A 25373-nucleotide genomic window follows, 5' to 3' on the forward strand; every position below is an offset into this window, starting at 1 on the left:
TGTTCACAGAAGGCTTCCTTGAATCTAAAATTAGTAAGAACTTCTACATTCGGTAAGACCCGAGTCTGGGAATGTTGGACAACTCATGGAGTACTTTTTGGAAGTTTAGCAGTTTTCTGGCAAAGGCTGGGAAGTTGGAAGTCAGCCAAGTACTTCACTAATGCCAAAGAACCTGAACATCTAAATTTGGGAGGGTGGGGCGGGTTAAGTAGAAAAGGAGTATTTTGGATAAAGTGCTAATATAATGTCTGGGTTAAGGAAATAGTGCGAGTCTATTATTGGTATCAACTCAGTTTAGCACTCGAGATAACCGGTTTTCTTTTATTCCATTTAAAATGTTTGGTGATGTGTGTGTGTGGCATGGCTCACCTGTTGTGGTCAGAGGACAGCTTGGGGGACCTCGTTCTGTCCTTCCACCTGGCAGGTCCTAGGGATCCAAGGCAAGCGCCTAATCCACCGAGCCCCCCCCCCCCCCCCCCCCCCCCCCCCCGCACTGCCGTCCCTCCTCCCTGCGCCAGCACTTACTAAACTTGCCAAGGCAGCTCTGGCGGGCCCAACACTCCAACTCTCTTCCCTTGGCTTTCCAGGTGTGGGTTACCTCACCTTCTCCCTAAGAGAAGCTGGCAAATGAGCTCAGAGACCTAGACACAGAAGCCCATGAAAGCCCACATTGGGCGCGGCACTGAGAGGAGCTGTGATTTGCGGTGGTGTGGTGTCCCTGTCCCTCAGTCATCGCTCTCAGGTGGTTCAGCTTGCCAGGCCTACTTTGTAATTTGGTGTTTTGAACTTGTTCCAAAGATGTTGTTGGTTTTAACTTCTCTGAAAAGTCATTTCCTCTGAGAGATAACAATTATCTTTTGATATTTTGCCCCCTTATATAATAAATGTGGAGAGATACTTTCTAGGATCTTTGTTTTATGACGCCTTTTGATTTCACAGGCCAGGGAAGGGCCGAACACTCTGATTCTGTGTCACAAGGAGTCTCTCTTTCCCTCTCCTCCTCTCCTGTTGCCTCCATCTTCCTTCCCCATCTCAGTGTGGGCAAAGAGGGTACTGTTTCTGTGGCAGAAGTGGGGAAGAAGGACAAGAGATGGTTATAGCCGGGTGGTGGTGGCGCACGCCTTTAATCCCAGCACTCAGGAGGCAGAGGCAGGTGGATCTCTGTGACTTCGAGGCCAGCCTGGTCTACAAAGTGAGTTCCAGGAAAGGTGCAAAGCTACACAGAGAAATCCTGTCTTGAAAAAGCAAAGAGGGGGGGGGGCGGGTTATGGGGGCAAATAGCAAAATACAGTGATGTGCATATTTAAATGTCATAGTGAAAACCATTGTTTTATACATAAAATAATATATAGGTACTGGAGAGAGGCTCAGCAGTTAAAAGCACTTGTTGTTCTTGCAGAGGACCTGGGTTTGATTCCCAGCACCCACATGGTGACTTACAACCATCCCTAACTCCAGTACCAGGGCATCCAATGTTCTCTTCTGAATTTCACATGCATCAGTCATACACTTGGTACACATATGTATAGATAGGCAAAACACTCATACATGTAAAATAAATAAATCTAAAAAATTTAATAAAATCAAATAAAAAGAAACCTAAAAATATGTAGTATCATGCAGCCTAGTCAAGCATGAAAGTTTTATATGAGCAAAGCTAACTGAGTTCAGGCTTCTTAATTTGGAGACACTGTTTTTATATTTCCCCTTTCTATGAATTATTTGACTTGAGACTTAGTTGTCAGGCAGTGATTATTTTACCCCATTTTCTATGAAGAAATACTAGAAACATGACTGAGAACTGTACATTATAAGAGCATTAAATACCTACCACAGGGCAGACAGGTGCTGAGTCTGAGGGACTCTTCATGATGTCAGCAGTAACCAAAGAAACGAGGGCAGACTGTGTGGTGGGACAGGAACAGGTAGGGTGTGTCATGGGGAGGGGGCGGCACTCCAGAGGAGGAGAAGGTGGCTCTCTGAGGGGTGAAGGACAGTTTGTAGCAGGTTCTCTCTGTAATTCTTGTGCTTCTTTCTCTCCCTCCCTCTCAGTAATGTTTCCCAGTTACTTTCACATTATTTTGAATTTCAGTATTTTCTATCAGTGTTTTAAAACTAGAAATGGCTTAGTCGATAAAAGTGCCTGGATTTAGGTCCCTAGCACCCATGTAAAAGTCAGGCATGGCAGGGCACACCTGTAATCCCAGTGCTGCGGTGGGTGGCAGAGACAGAATTCCTGAGGCTTGCTGACTAGCCAGGCTAACTGACAGATCTATAGGTTCAGTGAGAGACTGTCTAAATAGTAAAATAGAGTATGATGGAGAAGATACCAACATTGACCTCTGGCTTCCTTACCTATGTGCAAACATATACACACAGAGACATTACAGTGGATGCATGCACCACTTAAATTCTCAAGTGATTGTCTACACATTCTCACCCTACTTTTACATAGAAGTTTACTTTTTTATACAAAGAAGTTGGTTCTTTTCATGTGCTGATCAGTGTACTTATGCATACAGAATGAGATATCTTAATCCTATTTAAAACTTTATTGATTTTTTTTAAATCAGTTTTACTGCCTTAATCCCAATTGGCATTGAACTTGCTATGTAGACCAGGCTGGTCTGGAATGAAGAGATCCACCTGCTTCTGCTCTCTTGAGTGCTGGGATTAAAGGCGTGCGCCACCATACCTGGCTTTAAAGATTTATTTATTTATTATGTACACAGAAGAGAGTACCAGATCGCATTACAGATGGTTGTGAGCCACCATATGGGTGCTGGAAATTGAACTCAGGACCTCTGGAAGAACAGTTGGTGCTCTTAACCTCTGAGGCATCTCTCCAGCCCCCCCCCCCATACCTGGCTTTAATAGATATTTCTAGATTGAAATGAATTTGTTTTAAGACTTGTAAATACAGATTCATAAACCTTGTGCTAGCATAATTTTTAATTGTACTAATAACTTTAATGTAAGAATACAGAAATTTTTAAAAAAGAATATAGAAATTAAATGTAATCTCAAGGTTTAGATTGTGAGCCTTTTACTTTGTTATTCTATACTTAGAACTCCCTCCCTAGCCATTGACATTCAAATAATTCACTGTGAATTAGCTTCAGCATTCCCCATTTGTGTTATATACCCATACTTTCTGTGGCTTACTTTAAAATCTGATCTACATTGTTTATCACTTTTGTATAATTAGCCTTGTCTGTCAGAGTCAAGGTCTCAGTAGCCCAAGCTAGCCTTGAACTCACTACATAGCCAAGGCTGACCTTAAACTCCTGATAGTACTGCCTCCTTCTCCCAAGTGCTGGGATTACAGGTGTGTACTGATCTTGACTCCACTCCATGTAGGCTTTCTGAAATGTCTTATAAATAATAGAACCTAGCTGAATTATGTTCCCTGCCCCCAATACAGCATACATCAGACATCCCTCTTCCTTTGCATGTGACATTTTTCCCTTGCCTCCTCTTTCTTCATACACACATGGCTTCTAGCTCTTTTGATAAATGGTTTGTAACTATAAATCATATGTTTAAAATGGGATATGAGATAATTTTAATTGTTTGCAGGGGTCCTTTGGTACCAGCATGCCCTTTTCCCCATTGTTCTTCAAGAAACTAATGTTAACCTCATGTGTTGACTGATGAGAGCCTTCCATAGCTAGACTATGGCAAATAAGAACATTCTAGAAGAACCAAGTGTTTGAAGCTTACTCCCATACTAGCATACCAAAATAGAGACACCCAGCAGTGTGTGACCAGACTTGTTAATGTAAGATTAATTCTTGATTTTGGATGCTCTTAGGTCCCGCTTGTGTCTTAGTAGTTTAATAAGTTTGAGTACCCAGAAAAAACAAAAACCTACAAATTAACAGTAACATAATCCTAATGTTACTGCGAGTTTAATGGGAGCCAGTTTTGTAGGTAGCAATTCAGAATGTTAGTTGAATGGTCGCAGCATTTTCAAGTGTTTTCTGTATGACAAATGAAAATACTTTAAAAATGACCCTCCCTCTATGCTCAGTGCTTAGACAGGCCATACAACCTCAGTAGCTAAAGAAGTAGTCTATCTCTGTCTCTAGCAGATTTTCCAGAGAAATTCTCTTCCTCTGGAAATCCACATCTTTTAAAACTTTTTTTTTTCCCTCCGAGACAGGGTTTCTCTGTGTAGCTTTGCCCCTTTGCTGGATCTTGCTCTGTAAACCAGGCTGGCCTCAAACTCACAAAGATCCACCTGCCTCTGCCTCCCGAGTGCTGGGATTAAAGGTGTGTGCCACTACCGCCCGGCCATATCCTTTAAAACTTTGCAGGCACAGTGCAGCAAAACTGAAGGACATAAGGAAGTCAGGACTAAGGACAGCCAGGCATAGTTTCTCAAGTACAGGATTACCTGATAAAAATTTGACCCAAGTGTTGGCTTATGTGTTCAGATGGTGGATTTCTGCTTCCCCTTTTCAGCCTTGTATCTTTGACTGGATTGCATAAGAAGGTTGCAGAGGAAAAAAGTATTGGTAGTGGCCAGGAGGGAAGACTGGATGTTACAATAGCCTGTATTATTAGGGTATTCAATTATAAACAATAGCACTGATACTGGCAGGAGCAAGATATTTTGAAAATATGTACCTCTATTTCCAAACTGTAGAGTCTCAGTATGGGTGACTCAGGTTGTCACAGAGGTCCTTGGGTTACACTGAATGGATGGGTGGGAAAAAAACAGGATGGGTCTGACATTTCTTACAATGTACCTTTCATTATGTACGTATACCAGACAGTACACACTGAAACTCCCTGGACTTTTGGACTACCGAGTCCCTGTGGTGTCCAAGCTGGTGTTCATGGCACTACTTATCAGCAGGGCAGAACCCGTGACATTTTTTAGCTGAAGAATCACTGTTGTGTTCTGAGTGACTTCTCTCTAAGCGAGGCAGACACTAAAATTTGTTTCTAATTTTTAACTACCTGCTAAGTGAAATTTCTGAATCACCTTAAACTCGTCCCTGCTTTTTCTAGCCAGTGAGTCACTTACCCACCCTGTATTTTACTCATAGCTGTGTGGTTGGATGAGAGCAAAATCTTTGTGGGAAATCTCCTAATCTCAAAATACTAGTGGTGTCCCCATTGATCTGAACCTTTGGCTAAGCCTACTCAGAATTGACTTTAAAAAATAACAAAGAAGAGTACAGTGCAAGGAACCAGTTTATTCTTAGTTTGCAAACATGTTGGCTGTTGAGACAGTTTTTTGGGGAAAGGGACCAATAAGTGACCAAGCATTGCTTTAGTTAGAAATGCCTGTTAACTTTTGATCCCCTACCACACATGTGTGCTCAGTGTCTGGCGTTATATCTGATCTAACAACTGCATGAAAATATTTCCAAGGGAGCCACGTATTGTGGCTTGCAGTTGCCCTAGTGTTGCAGAAGAATGCAGCTGTGGAGATGAAGACCAGACCTGAGTGAGAGTGGTGCAGACCTGTCCGCCACACCGGTGACTCTCAAGTGGGGCAGGAGGAGGGCTGTTCTCTAAACCAAATTCTACCTCTTGAGCACAATATTCTGCACACATGAATATGTATGCTCCGCTGCACTGCTGTTACACAGGATGTGGTTGAAAATGCCGATGCATGTATTAACGTTCTTTCTTTACTCACGGCAACATGGAGATTGCCCTCTGGCTGATGGCATTGACCATGACTGGTAGCATCGAGCTCAGATTACAGGCTATGATTTTGGCTTTGTGGTATGCCTGTCAACTTCTGTTTAAATAAGTTTGTATCTCTTAACTGCTGTACACTCACTTCTTAATCTGTTGTATCATAATAAATTTACCATTTTAACTATTTGGAGGTACCGTATAAGTTCAGTGATATTAACAGTCAAATTTTTTTATAACTCTCACTACTAGATAGCTCAAAACATTTCCGTTTTCCCAAAGTGGAACTTTACATGTGTTAAACAATAAATCTCTATTCCTCTCTTCCCTGGAAACCATTATCCTGCTTTCATCTGATTTTGACTGCTCCAGGTACCTTGCATAAGTTGAGCTATGCAGTATTTGTCCATTGTGGCGATCTTATATCACTTAGCATAATATATTTGAAGTTTATACAAGCTGTAATGTATGTCAGAGTATCCTTCCTTTTTAAGGCTAAATAACTGTCTTTGTAATATCATATACTGTATTTGTTCACATACGCACACCCCTGACCATCTGAGCTGTGTTAACTGCTTAGCTGTAGTGAATGGTGCTGCTCTGACCATTGTGTGTAAGTATCTGCCTGAAACCCCTCTTTTATTCTTTGGGGGTATATTATCAGAAGTGAAATTGCTGAGCCAACGTAATTATGGTTTTTAGGAATGGCCACATTGTTTGCCACAATGGCTCTAACATTTTATACCAGTAACATCCTACCACCAGTTCAAAAGACTTCCAGGTTCATTGCATTCCCAAGACTTACGTTATTTTTTTTTTAAATAACAGCAAAATGATTATGAAGTGATGGCTCATTCTGGTTTTGATTTATGTTTCCTTAATATACTATTTTTTTGGTTTTGATTTGTGTTTCTCTAATACACTTTGTATTTGTAAGAAGCCAGTGAGCGTGAGCTGTCTTCAGCTAACCTCACCTTTAAGTGTGTGTTATCTAACAGAATCTTGGCTCTCTTACACACTTTTTTTTAGCATTGCCTCAAAAGTATGTGAAACTAGACCTAAAACTTCCTTTCACATCTTTCACCTCGCGAGCCCTTTGTGAAACATGTTACATCCATCTCAGACTCAGCATAATTAAATCATGTACATCTTCTCCTCTTAAGTTTTCTGTGTCTGTTTATTGTGGATCCCTCTGCATCTCTCTTTTAGTGGATTCTGCCTTTTCCTCAATTTTCCACTTACATCTCTTTCTGTATTCTAAAGGAAACCTGACTCCATTTACATCTGCTGCCTCTAGACCAGCGTGGTTCAGATCCGTCTTCTCTGGTCTTCATCTTCAGTATGCCCCCACCTGTTCTCCGGTTTCCCATTTTGTTTCTGTATTTCTGTATTGATTTTCTCAGCACAATACTGAACTTGTCACCCCTGCGTACCACCCTAGAGAATAAAGCATACTTTCATTTTAGCCCTGTCTCCTATTATTTGCTTGGTGAAACTACTTGTGAAAATCACTGGGCCTTTTTGCTTCTACTAACTATCTGAAGTAAAAGTCTCTAGAGCCCTGGGTTGTGATATCTGTGATTCAAGGATACCGTAGCTTCCCTTAGATTCCTGACAATCTTGTCACTCAAAAGGCTATGAAGTACCTTCCCCACCCCCCTTTTATTGAAAACATCTTTTTTTTTCTCGCATAATATATCATGATTCTGGTTTTCCCTCCTTCTGCTCCTCCCAGCTCCTCCCCATCTCCCCTCTCATCTGTATCCACCCCTTTCTGTCACTCATTAGAAAACAAACAGGCTTCTGAAGGATAATAATAAATAAAATACAGTAAGATAAAGCAAAACCAAACTCATCAGAATAGGACACAACAAAGGGGGCAAAGAGTCCAGGGGAAGGCACAAGAAATACATACAGATACAGAGATCCACTCATTCGCACATTCAGGAATCCCATAAAAAATACTAGACTGGACACCATAATGTATATGCAAAGAACCTCTGGGTAAAAAGAAAGAAGAAGAAAGTGTAAATAAAATTACAATAAAAAAGAATAAGATTTAGAAAGGAACAAATAAAAGAACTATGACAGGACACTGAACAAGGCACATCCAAAAATGGCATTGAGTTTGTTTTCTGTTGGCCATCTACTGCTGGTCATGCATCCTACCCTTAAGAGTGGTTTGTTTCAGCCAGTGTGGTAGCACACGCCTTTAATCCCAACACTTGGGGGAGGCAGAGGCTGGCAGATCTCGGTGAGGTCAAGACCAGCCTGATCCACAAAGCAACTTCCGGGATAGCCTAGGCTGTTACACAGAGAAACCCTGCCTCGAAAAACCAGGAGAGAGAGACAGAGAGAGAGAGAGAGAGAGAGAGAGAGAGAGAGAGAGAGAGAGAGAGAGAGAGAGAGAGAGAGAGAGAGTTGGTTTCTTCTGTGAGACTTCTTTGGAGAAAACTAAATTTTCATTTGCAAGTGGTTGTCGATGGGGTCAAGGACAAGGGAGTGTGTCCACTTCTTTCACTTCTAGGACCCCATCTGGTGCGGACCCGGTGCTGCCGCCTCGGTCCGTGTGAATGCTGTCATGTGTCTTAACTGTTTTGTCAGAGTTTGTTTTTGTGTTTTTTCCCCCCACATGTGGCTCAAGTTACAGACTGTTGTGAACTACCATGTGAGTGCAAAGAATAGAACCCAGATGCTCTGGAAGAGCAGCCAGTGTTCATAACCATTGAGCCTTCTCTCCAGCCCAGTAGCAGCTTTTTGGGAGTTAATTTTTACTTCTCTCTAACAGTAGACAGTGTGGATATGGTTTTCCTTTTAGCTTATTGCTTCCTTAACTTCAGAAAAACTAATATGCCACAGTTCTGTAGCTTCTAGGTTAATGTATAAATTCTGAGTTGGCCCATCTGCATGTGTGTGTGTGTGTGTGTGTGTGTGTGTGTGTGTGTGTGTGTGTGTGTGTCTGTCTGTCTGTCTGTCTGTCTGTCTGTCTATCTGTCCGTCTGTCTTAAATATAACATTTGTAGCTTGACCAGAAAAGTTGTATGTAGGGCTAGAAATTTTGTACACAGTAACAGACATTGTCTTGGTCAACACATGGTGGTTACTGAAAAAGATGCTGAGGCAAGGTTACTGACCACACTGACAAGCTTCTCACATAAACTCTCAGTTCTCTGAGGACAAGGTTTCAACTACAGTTTTAAGATTTGGTATAGTGCACAATCATAGAAGATGTTTAACGTATTGTATTTTTTTAAAGAGGAAAGGAAGAAAGAATAAAGCCACGCATGATGAGTATCCCATTGTACCTCCTTTTTTCAAGAAAGTAACAAAATAAAACATATTTTCTATTAAAAAATAAAAACATGCTTCAGGAGAGAAGCAAGGTCACATCTGTTACGATGACAGGAAAAATCACAGATAAGAACAAAAATGTTGGCAAAAATGTGGCAAAATTGCCAAATGGTATAGCCACTTTGGAAAACAAGCCACATTCCCTAAAAAGTGAACTCGTAAGTTTTAATCAGGTGCACAATTCAGCAGTCCGCTTCCAGGTATATCCTCAAGAGAAATAAAAACGTGTTCCTAAAACAGCTTGTATAAATCATTTGTATAAAATGTTTGTAGTATTATTATTCATAGCAGCTGGAAAGTCAAGACAACCCAGTGCTCATTACTTGATGACTGGATAAGTAAAATGGAGATATATCCATACAATGGAATATTTTGGCACCAATAAAACACTGATAGTACAACATGGATGAATCTTGGAAACATTTTGCTAAGTGAAGGAATCATCACAGAAGATCAGGAGTACGTGGCTACATTTATAAGAACTGTTTAAAGTAGGCAGGAGATGACTTAGTGCTTGTCTAGGACCAAGAGAAAAAGATCTGAATGTTGGGTATCTTTTTATTGACATGATGGTGCTCTGAAATTAGATGATGACGATTATATAGCTCTGTGAATAGTCTAAAACATGGGATTATAAATGACTAGATTTTGTGGGATGAGAATTTGAATAAAGATGTTAAAATGCAAATGTTTACAGTTGCACATGCTCAGTTGTATACGTGTGTTCTCTCTCTCTCTCACACACACACAAACAAAATAAACGCAGTGGGCATCCTGGATTGTCTTTGGAAGAGAAAAAGAGCATGAGTGGAAGAATAAGTGAATCCAGATAACTTTTTTTCTTTTCTTTAAAAAATTTTTCATGCAATAATATTTTGATCATGTTTTTTCCCTTCCCCAACTCCTCCCAGATCTTGCCACCTCCCTACTCACCCAACTTCAACCCCTCCAAAAAAAGTAATACTTTTTTTAAGCTAAAACAAAAAGCCCCCCCCACACACACACACACACAAACATGGAGCTCATTTTGTGTTGGCCAGCTACTGGGCCAGCCCCAGTTTATATACCCAGTGACACTTCATTGAAGAAAATTAATTTTCCCTTTGCCTGCAGTTACCATTTGCAAATAGCTTCTGTGTCCACATGCCCCTCTTAGTGCTGGGACCCAGCTGGCTTGAGTCTGCAGATCTTACGCGTGCCGCCAGTCTCCAGGAGTCCGTATGTGGCTGGAAAGCACTTCCCTTGGAGTCATCCACCACCCCTGGCTCTTACAGTCTTTCTACCTCTTCCTCCTGATACACCCCTGAGCCTTGAAGGCGAGATTGGATGAAAGCATCCTGTTTAGGGCTAAGTGCCCCCAAATCTCTCAGTCTTGTGCAAATTGTACAGTTGTGGGTCTCTGTGTTAATTCCCATCTACTGCAAGAAAAAGGTTCTCTGATGAGTGCTGAGTGAGGCTCTGATCTGTGGGTACAGTAGTATGTCACTAGTTATTTTATTGCTATGTTCCTTTAGCAGAATAGAAGTAGTAGGCTTTCCCCCAAGCTCATGACTTACCTAGTCCTGTGTTCTTGGCCCTTTAGAACCATCAGGTGTAGGTTCCATCTCATAGAGTGGACCTTAAATCCTGTCAAACATTCAGTTAACTGTTGTAAACCTCAGGGTTGTGGCTGGGTGATACCAATGACTGCCTTATCCTCTTGGTAGCTTGCAGAGTACCTTCCGGGACCCTGAATGCTAGTCAGTAGGCATGAAACTTTTATTCAGGGTTTTAACTAACAACACTGTGCCACCGTTAGTTTCTTAACACTGGCAAATGTACCATAGTAATATCAGATGTTGGCAAACGGGAAAGGGGTATACAGGAACTCCTGTACTATCTTTGTAAACTAAATTCATTATAGTGACTTTTGTCTCTGTCAACTACCTTGGTTGTAAAATAATTACTAAGTAAAATTAGAATATAACCATAAAATAAAGTGGAGAAACTATAGAAAATTTGAAAAGAATATTAGTTTATGATCATTCAAGCGTAATAGCTCACTTAAAAGTTCATTGAAATTAGAATTTTTTTGCCACAAAGATATGGTCATATTGAGATATTTCAGGTATACATATATTTTTAAAAATTAGTAATATATACTGGTTGTTTAAAAATGTGGTGGTTCTGAGATGTTAGCTTCTTTAAGTGAGTACGTTAACTTGTGTCTGTTTGACACACACTCAGCCTTGGAAAGAGTCTAGAACAAAGGTTCAGTCACCAGACATGCAGACATGCCTGAGGCTTCTGGAAGAATGTTTCTTAATACTAGTGTGTCATCGCATAATGTATTCTTTTAAAAAAATGGTTTTATTTTAATTTTGTTTTCGTCTTCATATATTTTTTGCAAAATAGGGTGCTCACTAAATGTCACATACCAGGACCTAAAATGAGAGAAATAGAGAGTGTAGTAAATGTATACTCAAGGTGAAGAATGTTTTTCTTACACATTGGCCATGGAGCAACAGGATGATATTGAAAAGGGTTAAATTCTAAGTCACACAGTGTTAGCTTTTCTAAAATGTTGGCTGAAGAGACACAGTAAAAATGAGATGCAGGTTAAAAATCAGAAAATTCTCTGAGCCACTACTTGGGTTTTGTTTCTTAGTTTGGCTTTATCTGTTTGGTTTTTGTTGTTATTGTTTTGTTTTTAAAGAAAATCTGCTGGGGCCGGAGAAATAACTCAGCAGCTAAGAGCACATCGTACTTTTGCAGAGTTTGGTTCCCAGCACCAATGTCAGGTCTCTCACATGCAAGCTGCAGGGGATGCAACACCCCTGGCCTCTTCGGGCACCTGTGTTTACATGTGTACACACACACACACACACACAGAGAGAGAGAGAGAGAGAGAGAGAGAGAGAGAGAGAGAGAGAGAGAGAGAGAGAGAGAGAGAGAGAGAGAGAAGTAATAATAAATCTTTTTAAAATGCCTTTTGAGTTCTTGAAGGATGTGGATAATGTTTTGTTAAGTCCCTGACTTCACTACCAGTTGCACAGCCAGATGACCTTCCTAGGAGGATATTCTGTATAACGCTAGGGAAGGAAGCTACTGAAATTGTGTTCCACTTCACTACATCTTTCTCTACCTTTCTTTTCTGTACTAGTGAGCAGAAATGGGCGAATGGTTTTCATTTCATATGTGTCTAAACTTGCGGTTGCTTGCAAGTAATTTGTTTCTCTTGTTGTCAAAAATAGGAAGAAAAAAATCTTTTAGTAAAGTCCTTATCCAAGTTGGTGTTCATTAAATATAATTATTTTTATCATTACAGTGGTTTAGTATTTTCTCACTAGTGATCACAAATATAATCACTATATACTATATTCTAGAGAGCACTAAATAAAATTATGGCATATATCTTTTGGCATTCTGATTATTCATCTGTATGATAATTTGTTCATATTATTTAAAATTTCAGTTGAATTTCACTGAGATTAGAAAATTAAAGTGCTTGTAAAAACCATTTTATACTTTATACTGTCATTGAGGATCTTATTTATATGTAAAATACTCAGTGGGCTAGGGATATAGTTAAATAGTAGATCACTTGCCTATGGGCCACAAAGCCTTGGCTTTGATTCTTAGCACCAAAATACATATATGTACATACATACATACATACATACATACATACCCACCCAGTTTGCCTTTGCATTTTGGTGGGTTTTAGTAAACATTAAATTATAGAGTCACTGCTCCATCACATGGGAGTACATTGATTCAGCTCAAAATCCCTGTTAATCACTGACATGACTTCTGGCACTGCAGTTTTGCCTTTTCTAAAATGGCATACAGATTAAAACTTACAGTAGGTAGGCTCCTGTGTCTAGACTTTGCCCTCTGTCTCTTAGCATAATACTGTTGAGATTGGTCCATGTTGTTCTAATCATTCCTTAGGAGTATTGCATTGTATGTCTGTATGACAGGTTATTTCTGTCATGAGTTAAGCTACTATTAAAAGTCTTAGTGTGGGTAGGAATGTGTTTCGGGCTAGCAAGGCTGTTCAGTAGGTAAAGGTGATGTTACCAAGCCTGATGACCAGAATTTGATAACAGAGATCCATATTGTGGTATGAGAGCACCATCTTCCTCAAGGTGGCATGAGTGTGAATACAGATGGGGGCGGAGACTTTAAAAGAAAGAGCTTGCTTGGATTAATAACTTAGTCCATTGTTGGGTGGAATTTAAGTATGTGCTTGACATTACAGGAACTGCTGGCTTAGTTTCCAAAATTTGATTTTCTTTTCACATAGCATCAGTGGTATGTCCATGTTTCCTTTACATTCTGGCCAACACTCTATACTGTTGGTCTTTAATGTTAGCTGTTCTAGTGGACATTTATTTATATGCCATTTAGGTTTAATTTTTTTTAATGTGCATATGTGTGTGATATGTGTATGCAGGTAACCCCAGAGGTCAGAAAAGGGCATCAGATGCCCTGGAGCTGAGTTACAGGCAGTTCTGTGCTTCCTTATGGAAGAGCAGCAGGCACCCCTACTGAGGAGCAATCTTTCCAGCCTCTTCCTTGTAGTTTTCCTGTTGAATGACACTGCTTTCTTATGCATATTTTGTATTCATGCTGTTTTTGGTTTTCCAAGACAGGGTTGCACTGTTGTTGTGTAGACCTGACCATCCTCCATCTCACTCTGTAGATCAGCCTGGCCTGGAACTCACAGAGATCTGCCTACCTCTGCCTCCTTGAGTGCTGGGATTAAAGGCGTGTGCCACCATTGCCCAGCTTAAAGGAATTTTTTATTTTTGAAGAATTTTTTTCCTATTAGTATTCTGATTATTTATTTTAGTAAATATCACATTTTACCAAGTTTTTCCTTTTGGTATTCTTCAGTTTGTGAGTTTGTAGAGTAAATTGAATTTTTAAGTTATTTCTTATTTTTTGAGACTATAATGTATTTACATTATTTCTGCCTTCCCTTTCCTTCTTCCATCAATTACTGTTATTATATATCTTTTCTTTTGCAATACTATGATAGCCGTTTGTTCCTAGAATTAACCCACTTGTTCACGCTATACTTGTCTTCCACATGTATTGCCTAAGTCAGGCTATCAGAAATTTTGCTCATGCTTCTTGTGCTCCTTTGTACCTAAGTGTGATCATTGTTTTCCTGTCTTAACTGGTTCTGATACCAGTAGTGCTGGGTCCAGAAAATAAGCTGTGAGCTGTTGTTTATCTATTTCCTGAAAGAGTTTATGTAAAATTTGTATTATCTCTTCCTAAAGCATTTGTGGAACTCACCAGTAAGCCTCTAGGCCTGGGGTTCTCTTTAAAGGGAAGATTTTGTTTTTTGTTTGTTTGTTTTGTTTTGTTTTTATGAGACAGAGTTTTTCTGTGTAACATCCCTGGAACTCAGTCTGTAGACCAGGCTAGCCTCGAACTCACAGAGATCCACCTGTCCTATGCTACCACTGCCTGGCTCTAAAGGAAAGTTTTAAACCACGAATATTCAAGTTATTTATGTCATCATGAGAAAATTTTGATTATTTCATTAGATTTAATGAATTTTATACAAAATAATAATTTTTTATTGTCCTTCCAGTGTCTGGAATCTGTAGTTTCCCTGTTAGGTTCATGGTACTAATAGGTAGCTAGTAACCTTTCTCATCAGGGCTCTTAGAGTTTTGCTGATTCTACTGACCAGCTTTTCTGACTGTTGAAACTTGCTGTTTTTCTGCTTTCTGAAACACTGAATTCTGTCCATTCCCATTTTTACTTGCTGGTTTTGGATTAATGTGCTGTTTCTTGATGTTTTTTTTCCTTTTATTGAAAGTAGATTTTTTTTCTCACATAATATATTCTAATTATGGTTTTCCCTCCCTCTGTTCCTCCTAGCTCTTCCTCTCATCCAGATTCACCCCCTTCCTGTTTCTCATTAGAAAACAAACAGGCCTCTGCAGGATAATAATAAAATAATATAAGATAAAACAAAAATTAACACATCAGAATAGGACAAAACTAACAAACAGAAGAAAAAGAGCCCAAGAAAAGGCACAAGAAACATATAGACACAGAGACCTACCCATTTGCACATTCAGGAATCCCATAAAAACACTAAACTGGAAACCGTAATATATACCTAAAGGACCTGTAGGGTAAAAAGAGAAAAAAAATACATAAAATAAAAATAAAAAATAGCACAATTTTTTTAAATGGGAAACTCCATGACACACCATTATGAGACAAGGAACCTCCAAAGATGCCATTGTGTTCCTTTTCTGTTCGTCATCTACTGCTGGGCATGCAGCTTACCCTTAAGAATAGTTTACTTCCACAGTGAGACTTCCTTGGAGGGTACTAAATTTTCATTTGCAAGTGGTTATCAGTTGGAGGTTGCTTCTGGGATGGGGGCATGTGTCCACTTCGCCATTTAGCTCTAGAACCCCATCTGCTGCGGACCTGTGCATGCTGCCTCAGTCATTGTGAGTTCATGTGTGTGCCAGCCCTGTTGTATCTTGAAAGCCTTGATTTCTTGGTGTCCTCCATCCCCTCTAACTTGTACATGCTTTCCTCCTCTTCTGCAGATGAGCCCTTAAGGGAGGGATTTGATGGAGGCATCCCATTTAGGACTGAGTGTTCTAAGGTTTCTATGCACAATATCTGGCTGTGGCTGGCTCTCTTACGTCTTAGTTAGGGTTTCTGTCGCTATGAAGAGACACCATGACCACAGAAAACTCTTATAAGAGAAAACATTTAGTTGGGTGGTGGCTTACAGTTCTGGTGGGGAGCATGGCAGTATGCAGGCAAACATGTTGCTGGCTATATCTTAATCAGAAGGCAACAGGAAGTGGTCTGTGACACTGAGGGAAGTTTAAGCAAAAGAGACCTGAGAGCCTGCCCCCACAGTGACACACCTCCTTCAACGAGGCCACACCTTCCAGTAGTGCCACTCCCTATGAGGCAGTTACATTAGAACTACCAAAAAATAATTTGATGTTGTGATCATGCCGTATTTGTTCCCATGTGCTGCAGGAGGAAGTCTCTCTGATGATGGCTGAAGAAGTCACCAATCTATGAGTACAGCAGAATATCATTAGGAGCCATTGTATTGTTACTTTTTTTTTTTTTTCAGACCAGTAGTATTTGGTTTTACCCTAGGTCTCTGGGCTATCTAGTCTCAACTTCTTGGTCACCTAAGCAGTGTCAGGTATAGGCTCCATTTCATGGAGTGGACCTTCAGTCAACTCGGATGTTGGCTGGTTACGCTCACAGACTCTATGCCACCATTGCATTAGCATGTCTTACAGGCAAGAAATCATTATTGATCCAAGGGTTTGTGGCTGGGTTGGTGTTTATTTACCTTTCTCCTGGAACTTCTCTAGTGAAAGCATTTTTTTTTTTTTTTTTTTTTGGTTTTTTTTTGGTTTTTTTTTCGAGACAGGGTTTCTCTGTGTAGCTTTGCGCCTTTTCCTGGAAATCACTTGGTAGCCCAGGCTGGCCTCGAACTCACAGAGATCCGCCTGGCTCTGCCTCCCGAGTGCTGGGATTAAAGGCGTGCGCCACCACCGCCCAGCTCTAGTGAAAGCATTTTAAAGTGTTCAATTTTTGTTCTGAGCAATGCATTAGTGATAGCCTGCAAATTTTTATATGGAAACTTTAATTTGTATTCAGTTCAACATATTTTCTTTAATATTTCTTATATGAATTTTAGGTTACTTAATAGTGTTTTCTTTGCAAAAACTTTTTTTTTCTTTCTGTTTTTTAAGATTTGTATGGGATTCCAGGCTTTTGACTTGGGTTTCGGCTTTAATAGTGTTGTAGTTAATAAAAAGCAAAGTTTTTGTGGTTTTTAATCCTGTTAAATATGCAGCATATCTTATGTATTAGAGCCCAGAAGTTTTATCTTATTTTGTGTTGTTTTGTGTGTCACCATATGAACATTGCAAGTGCACTTAGGAATGTGCCCTGCTGCATATTTTGTGTGTTGATTAGGTCGGACTGTTAGAAGTTTCTGACATTTTCTAGATCCTTGTATCTATCTACTTGTTCTTTCAGTTACTGAGAATAGCATGTTGAAATGTTTAACGTTAATTTAAAAACGTATTACTTAAACATCAATGAAATTAGGAAGTTCTCATAATAAAGTAGTTAAGCAGTGTGTCTTAGGGATGGAGTACCTTTGCATTTCCAAGTCATGCACATTTTCTCTGCTTGCGGTTCTACTGTGTTTTACCCTTCTGAGCCCAGGCCTTTGGTTTAATAGAAGTGATACAAACTTCCTGTAGCAATTATGATCATTCAATGAGAAAATGAGTTCAGAAATTTTTTTTGGTTTTTCGAGACAGGGTTTTTCTCTATAGCCCTGGCTATCCTGGAACTCACTCTGTAAGCCAGACAAGTAATGAATTCTTAACATAGTACCTGGTATATTCTTAAATAGGGATTATTTTGTATTTTTAAAATTCTCAAATTTTGTATGCTTTTCAAAATAGCAAGTTATGACACCAAATATGTGATTTTAGTATACTGTCTTTGTATTTATTATTTTTTTATTTCACCCTTGGTCTGTACTGTGGCTAACCCTTTGTGAATCTTTTCCCATTGCTTTTGTATGCCATTATTACTGACAGTCTTTTCAGAGCTTTTAGCACAAAGTAGATTGCCTTGTTTATATTGCAGTAGAGTTTGTTTTCTCTTTTGGCCTAGTTTTACCTACCTTGCAATAAAATACTAACAGTCAGAGGATGTGAACAATACACAAACTTTCTGAAGCTATAAAGTTACCTTATTGTCTAAAGCAAATTGTTTTTCTCTTCCAGATCAACCGAGAAAGCTGGTGTACCATAGAGCCATGCCCTGAAGCCGCATCTCTTCTGGCTTCCAAACAGAGCTCAGGTAGGCCTGGTCACAGTCCTGCTCTGGAAGAAATAATTTGATGTTGTGGTCTGCCATTCCGGAGTGCAGTACGCAGCGGACCAGAAGAAAGATATATAGGAGCACTTTGCAGTTTTGAATTCTCCAGTCGGCTTCACCAACAAAGCCTCTGTTTACTGTTCTGGTTTTTACTAATCTACTTTAGAAATTATCAAATCCTTCTCATTTGCTGACCTTTTAGGGACAATTTAGCTATGGATATCTTGCAGTACTATTTAAATTGAGAGAAGATTGCCCTAGTCTTTTATGCCCTGAGAGATTTTCTATCGTTTCTCAACTGTTGACTGTGTTACAAAGGAAGTATTGAAAACTAATATGGAAAGTGTTTTCTTCTGTATTTTTCACACTTCTTGAGAGTGCTATTTCAGAATATTATGTATGGTTGTATGCAAGGCTTACAAGTTCAAAGGTGTTGGAAGTAAAAGTATGCCCACACCTATGTTTTGGTTCCTTTAGCTAACAGTGACTTTTCTGAAAGTGTAACCAGCTACCCAAGAATGAAACTTCTGCCATGTGATTGTTGAGTAAAGTCTTGGAATTTGAATATTCGTAACACGGAAGGACCGCTAGACTTCATGGCTCAATCTGTTTATTTAAGGAACTTGATTTGAGTTGCAGTCTTTGTCAGGTCATAATCATGAACTGTTAAAAACACTCCTTTACAGTATAACTCCACGAATAAGCAGATTGGTTGTACATTAAGAACTAATGAAACCAAATCGTGATTTAGGCATATGTATCACACACCTGCAGTGTGCTCCATCCAGGCCAGATGTCTAGTTACTACATTTCTAATTTGCTGTTAACTGTCAGTGTGACTTTTAGGGATGTACTAGTCATCCCATTTTACTGGTATAGAAGTGAAGACCCATAGGATTAAATTGCCTGGGTTTTTCTTTTAAGCAAGAGTCATCTATCTAAACATCCTAAAATCAGTGTTCTTTGCTCTTGTTTCCACTTCATACTTTAATATATTCCACTTCATTCATTAGGAAGGGAGTATTGGGAGAAAGCAAGGATTCTGTTTCTTTTGAAAATGTCCCAGCATAGGTGACATGGAGCGTACATTAAGTTTGCCTTAGGGATCCCTACCCCAGTGAAGGTCATGATGGAGCTGTAATGGATTATGGCTGTTCCTCTTTCCTCCCTCCATACTCTTCTTTCCTCCAAACAGCCAGTTTAATCTCACACATTAACCTTCTTATCCCAAACTTGGCTTATAACCTTAGGCTAGCTTGGTTTTATTTTTTAGGTAAGGTACTCCTACCAGAGGTGAATCTGTGGATTTTTATGAAAATGTATTGTGTGGGCTCCTTTTCTAGGCTGGCATTTAGACATAGTCTTTAGATTGTAGCTCTCCCTCTAGCATTCCCCACCCCACCCCCTACCCCCCGTCACAATACGGAGTTTTTTGGTGTTTTCCTAGTGGCAAAAAAGGCAGGAATAGAAATATCACAAACCCACCAACCGTACTGTTACTGTGTACTGTATAGAATGGGGGTGCTAAAATACCCATAATTACGGTCTTTTGAAGAAACCATACTATTTCCATTGAACTAACATTGTTAAATTACCCACTAAGCTCATAATTGTGACTTAATGATTTAAGATTAACTCATAGGTCCTCCTCCTTATTATGGTATTTTTTATATAATTCTGCAATGAAATTTTCTCTTACTGTGTTCATTTATACCACAAGATTGTGAATAGCCCATTCTGCAAGAACATGTTAAATGTCTTCCCAGAACCTAGCCAAATGCCTAACAGAAAAAGTAACTGTGTCAGTTAATATACCTAAAAGCTCCTAGACTGTGAGCTTTTTAACTTTGTAAATATCTAAAATAGAAGAAAGGCTGGGAAAGCAAAGAGGTGGGTGAACAATAGAAAGAAATGACTGAGTGTTGGTATGAAGCAGGAAGTGAATTTAAAAAAACAAACAAACAGGTATTGGTTAAATAATTGTTCTTTTCCAGAATGTGAAAGCTTCTTAGATGTTGGACTGGGCACCGAGTGTGCCTCAAAAGAAGGCGTGCTTCAGAGAGGCTCAGGGAGTGATTCTGACCTCTTCCACTCACCCAGTGACGAAATGGACAGCATCATCTTCTCCAAGGTACTAGAGGACGCTTCTGTTCATTTTGACCCACAGTTCTCCGGATCTCATTTGGCCTTACTGAGCCCTTTTTTACTGTGATTTCCCTTGTGCTCATTGTCATCCCATGACTTTAATGTGTGACTCTAACTAATGAATTGTGACCCAGCAGGCCTTGTATTCAGAGTGGCTGTGGGGGCACTTCCTTTGCTTTGCCTGCTGCCGCTTCCCTCCCTCCCTCCTCCCTCCCTCCCTCCCTCCCTCCCTCCCTCCCTCCCTCCCTCCCTCCCTCCCTTCTCTTTCTAAGCTGCAGCAAACAGCCTAGCTGGAGCACTCACAAAGGGGTGTAGGTATTCTATTTAAAGAAGGAAAGTCCATATTACCAGGGCTTAGAAACGGGCATTGGCCAGATTTATTAGATTTATTTTCTGAAAAATCACGGCTGGTTACATGAGACAATCAAAGTTGTCTTCAACTTGGGTTGAAGTCAAACGGCAGGGGAGTTCCTTTAGAATGAACTAAGCCAGAGGACAGTGAGCACCCTTCAGTGGTTAGAAAGGGACCACAACTCAGACTGTATGATGTCATACGTATAAACTAACCATAGAGTCATTCTGATTAATGTGTGGATGCCTGCCACTCTCTGCTAAGTCTGATGACATCACCTTTCCTCCAGACTACTTAATTGGAACTTTCTAGATCTATGGTAGAGAAGTTAAGTTTTTTCTCTAGTGAGGAGCTAGGGAAGATGGAGGTTGGAAGCTTGAGGTTGTTTCTGTGTGCAGCAAATTCTGTTTTGTCCTCTAAGAGGCCTTCCCCACAGCAGAGGCGGCAGGGGATGCTGTCCTCAGTTACATGCCACAAGTGGTTTCCCTGATAGGACTGGAGGGGCAGAAACATTGGAGCAGCTGTGAAGAAGAGTCCTCCTGCTGGCTTTACGACTCTGAAGAAGTTGCCAGAGCAGTTTTGTTAGTGTGTGATTAAACCATTCGAGACAGTGTGATGTTCATGTGTTGAACTCTTACGGTATAGGAACAACATCATAAAAGTCTAGAATTCTGCTCTTTTCATTTTTGTCCGTCAGCCCTCATATTCCGTTTGTCCTTCCGAACCCTTTCTACCCTGTTCCTTTGATTGTCTTCTGAAGGCTCTTGGAAAGATTTATGGTACGACTTTAGGATTTCTGTCTTGTCACTTGCTGGCCAGGTTGGTGGTTCATGCCTGTTACCACAGGAGGATTGTGAACTTGATAGAGTAATTCGGCCTAGTCTTGTTGGGGTTTAGGGGAAGATTTGCCTTTGAAGTCACATAGGAAGAGGAAAACCAGTGTTATTGTTTGGAGACCTTTTTTGTTTTGCCTGCCTTCCTCCCTCCCTCCCTCCCTCCTTTTCTTTCTAAGCTCTTAACAAATGCATTTTTTACATTACAGTTTGGGGAGGAGAGATATGTGCTTCAGTGTTCCTGTAAAACTCAGGATAAAACTCCAGCTTTAAAATTGGCTCATAATGACTGGAACTGAGTAATGAATACTTAAGAAATTATCAAACAATTATGTATGCTTGTGTATCCTAATAGTAAGAAGGGTTTTTCTTTAAGGTTTATTTTTATATGGAGTTGTGTTGGGGATGTGGCTTATGGAGGCCAGAAGCAGGCATTGGATCCCCTGGACCTGGAGTTAGAGATTGTATATACTGCCCAACATGAATTCTAGAAATTGAACTCAGGTTCTTTGGAAGAGCACAAATGCCCTTAACAGCTGAGCCACCTCTCCAGCTTACGTTTTGTTTTTTAAGTTTAATAATCTTCCTTCAGGAAATATTTGTTTGCCTACCTCTTCGATACAGAACATGTGGGCAGTTTGTCCCTGGTGTTACCCTCTCCTCGGAGAGATAATTATTTCTGATCACTAAATTACGTGGTTTGCTTACCTTAAAAAAAAAAGAAATGAGAATTTTCTCTACTTTACCATCTTACTCAAGCTATTAAAAGCACGTAGGAGATACTCATACAAAGAACCTTTACTAGATGCTGCACATTTTTCCAGGGAGAGTAGACAATATTTAAAGCTGAAACATGTACCTCAGACAAACTTCCACCTACATTGTAAACTGGAGTACCTGGAGAAAAGCCAGGCAGCGTGGATGAACTTTCACCTCATGCATGCATGAGAATGTCCAGATGGCCTGGGGCCGGTTGAGGGTGGGAGTGGGGATGTTTCCTCCCATTTCTTCTTCCAAAGCTGTGAATGACCCAGAGTCCTTAAAATAACTAATTTTCCTAGCTTTGATAAAATTAAGAGCTAATTAATAATACTGACAAGGTACTGACCTGGATTTTATATAATACATGCATACATGCATCTATGTATATAAAATTTCATATGTCCAGCAACCAGGTAGGTAGCTTTGTCCCTTATACCATACAAGGAATAGTTTTTGTTTGGTATGTGCTGGCTGGTTTTATGTCAGCTTGACCCAGGCTAGAGTCATTTGAGAAGAGAGAGAACCTCAGTTGGGAAAATGTGTCCTACCAGGTTGGCCTGTGGCCAAGCTTATGTTGCATTTTCTTGATTGTTGGTTGATGGGGGAGGGCCTAGCTCACTGTCAGGGGTGCCACCCCTGGGCTAGTGGTCCTGGGTTCTTTAAGAAAGCAAGCTGAGCAAGCCATGAGGAGCAGGGCCAGTAAGCAGCACCCCTCCGTGGCCTCTGCACCAGCTCCTGCCTCCAGGTTCCTGCCCTGTGTGAGTTCCTGCCCTGATTTCCCTCTGTGTTGGCTGTCATGTGGAACTATAGCGTGAGATAAACCCTTTCCTCCCCAAGTTGCTGTTGGTCATGATGTTCTGTCACGGCAGTAGAAACCCTATGACAATTGCTAAAGAGGCTTGCCTAAAATAGCCGAACGACTGAGGAACAGAATTGAGGCCTCTTCCTGTTCTGTTACTGTGCTTTCAGTCTCTTCAGGGTGGCTCTGAAAACCAGTGATTTTCAGTCAAGACTGGGTCGGTAGATAGACATCGGCTGCTCTCTTAAAGTCACTCCTCTCTTGCTGTTGTTTCAGTATGTGCTGTGCGATGTCACGGTCCCACGGTGTCTTCCCGGGGGCCCTTCCCTCCTCCCTTTCAGTCTTGGGGGTTAGAGGGAGTCTTTAGTCAAGCCATTGCAACATGCTTTTCTGTGAACTGAGTGGAGCATTAGGTCACTTCCTGCAGCCATTTGTTTATCTCTAGTCCTTAGGAAGTCTCTTTAACAACATGCACCTCCTGGGAACTGGGACTCTGCAGTGAGCATTGAGAGCTTCATGTTGATTCTCACAAATATTTGCTGGTTCCTGGTTTTAGATGAGCAGCATAAAACTTATACTTTGTCTTTAAAGTGAGATGAAATCCTGGGATCCTTTTTGGCACTAGCTGAGAAAATGTAGTTGGTATACATCACTCTAATCCAGGACTTAAGATTCTTAGATAGAATGCTCCACATAAAAAGATAATGTGATTTGGGGCATGTGATGAGTGTTTAAAATGTGAGCTGTGGTTTCTCTAGATAATAGTATAGTTGTATGTCTTATGTATAAAATAAATAATAATAAATACCTGTTGAATAAATAAAGGGCTGTTTGTTTGGCAGTATCAAACAGGATTCCTTCGGGTGTAGTATCACTATGTATCGTGTGACAGTTTTTGTGTATCTTGTGGTTAGTAATGTTTATCTTTCTGGAGATACATACATAGAATTTATAACTTTCTAAGAGAAAGGCATTTCCCCCAAAATATATTATAAAAACAGAAAAAAAATAGAACTGTTGAATATCGCAGCGAGCACCCCTGTACTCACCTTCAGCTACTGCCATTTTTTATTGTTTACTTCGTACATAGCTGTGCTTCTGGTCACCACCAGTCTGCCTAAATTTGATGATACAATTCAAAACACATTACAGGTGTGTCCATACACATCAGGTGTAAATTCCTAGAAGCAGTGTTTTTCTGTGGTTGAAAGATGTATAATTTATATATAACTCCTGAGAATTCAGTTACTCTTGGTGAATACATCCTCCACCTTTGTAACCTGAAGCTGCATGAGCATGTAGGCTATAAAGCATAACTGTGGAAAGTCTCCTCACATGACACCCTTTTCAGTGACCATCCAGCCCTCCAGAAGAAACACAAAAGATATTTTTTTCCTCTGATTCAGAAAGTCATATAAATGGGATCTGAGGAATCAGTATTCTGTACAACCCTGGGAGTGGAATTCTTAGTCATACAAGAAACTGGCCATCTCTAGTGTTCTCATTGGTGTTGAGAATCCCAGTTACTCTACATCCTTAGTAACAAGCACAGTTGTTTTAATATTAACGTTTCTGGTATCCATGCAGTGTTATCTCATTATGGTTTTGATTTGTATTTCCTGACAACTGGTGATATTAAACAGATTTTCACATGTCCATTGGCAACTCATGTGTCTTCCTGTAGAGAGTGTCTGTTCATATCTTTGCCCATTCAAATAATTGCATTATTTGTTGTTAGAGAGGAATGGATGACATATATCCTGGATACTGCTCCTTTGTTAGATTCATGATTTGCAAATATTTCCTCTTATATCACTTGCCTATTTACTTACGTGAAAGTGTCTTGGTTAGCTCAAATGGCTAATCTGAAGAGGGATAATTTAACAGACTCTTGTTCAGCTGACTGCTTTGTGTGTTTGCCCGTTTGCTTTCTGTGTCTGTGTCGATGTTTTTGCTTTAAAGATTTATAGTTTTGGGCTTTTATTTTCAGGATTAAGATGTATCTCAGTATTCTGTTTGTCACTTTAACAACAGCTTTGTGGTTTATTCAGGAGGATTCAATTCTAGCTGTTTTTAGAACCATATAAAGAACTTAAAAAGTGGGGTGGACGCACCTAGCTCTTCGAGCTGACTAGCAAAAAAAAAAGAGAGAGAGCCTTGAGTTAACCTGTTTTCTCACCTCTAGAATGGAAATAGGAACATTTACTAAATCAAATAATAGGAAGGATTAAAAAGGATAATATATCTAAATCACTTAAAGCCTCACATGATAAACATGCCGTACAAAACTACCAAGGAACTTATAAAAATTTTAAAATGAAAAATAAAACCTCACATGAGATAAGTACCTATTATTATTCAAATTTATATCATAATTGTTTAATAGTAGCAACAGTTTCTAAGATTTTTATATGTATAGTGTCATTTTATTTATGATTTTATTTAGGCCTTTCCATTAATTTAAGCAAAATAGGGTCTTTGGACCGTTTTTGTGACCCAGCTACTGCCCTCAAGTAGAGCTATCTATCTATTTAGGGTCATTGCTTGTACAGAGCGGCCACACTTGTTTGAG

At 39.9% G+C, this 25373-nt stretch overlaps 1 protein-coding gene across 13 annotated transcripts in view; it reads left to right on the forward strand.

Annotated features, from left to right (window-relative positions):
* Akap13 (A-kinase anchoring protein 13) overlaps window positions 1-25373 on the forward strand; it is a 302662-nt gene that overhangs the window by 190323 nt on the left and 86966 nt on the right. For all 13 annotated transcript variants that reach the window (XM_076545251.1, XM_015996510.3, XM_042278208.2 and 10 more), the window contains 2 exons: window positions 17817-17892; window positions 19905-20041. In XM_076545251.1, the coding sequence (XP_076401366.1) occupies window positions 17817-17892; window positions 19905-20041 (213 nt within the window). The remainder of the gene's footprint in view (window positions 1-17816; window positions 17893-19904; window positions 20042-25373) is intronic.

Source organism: Peromyscus maniculatus, chromosome 1 (genome assembly GCF_049852395.1).
Source record: "Peromyscus maniculatus bairdii isolate BWxNUB_F1_BW_parent chromosome 1, HU_Pman_BW_mat_3.1, whole genome shotgun sequence".
In the NCBI taxonomy this organism is placed as follows: Eukaryota; Metazoa; Chordata; class Mammalia; order Rodentia; family Cricetidae; genus Peromyscus; species Peromyscus maniculatus.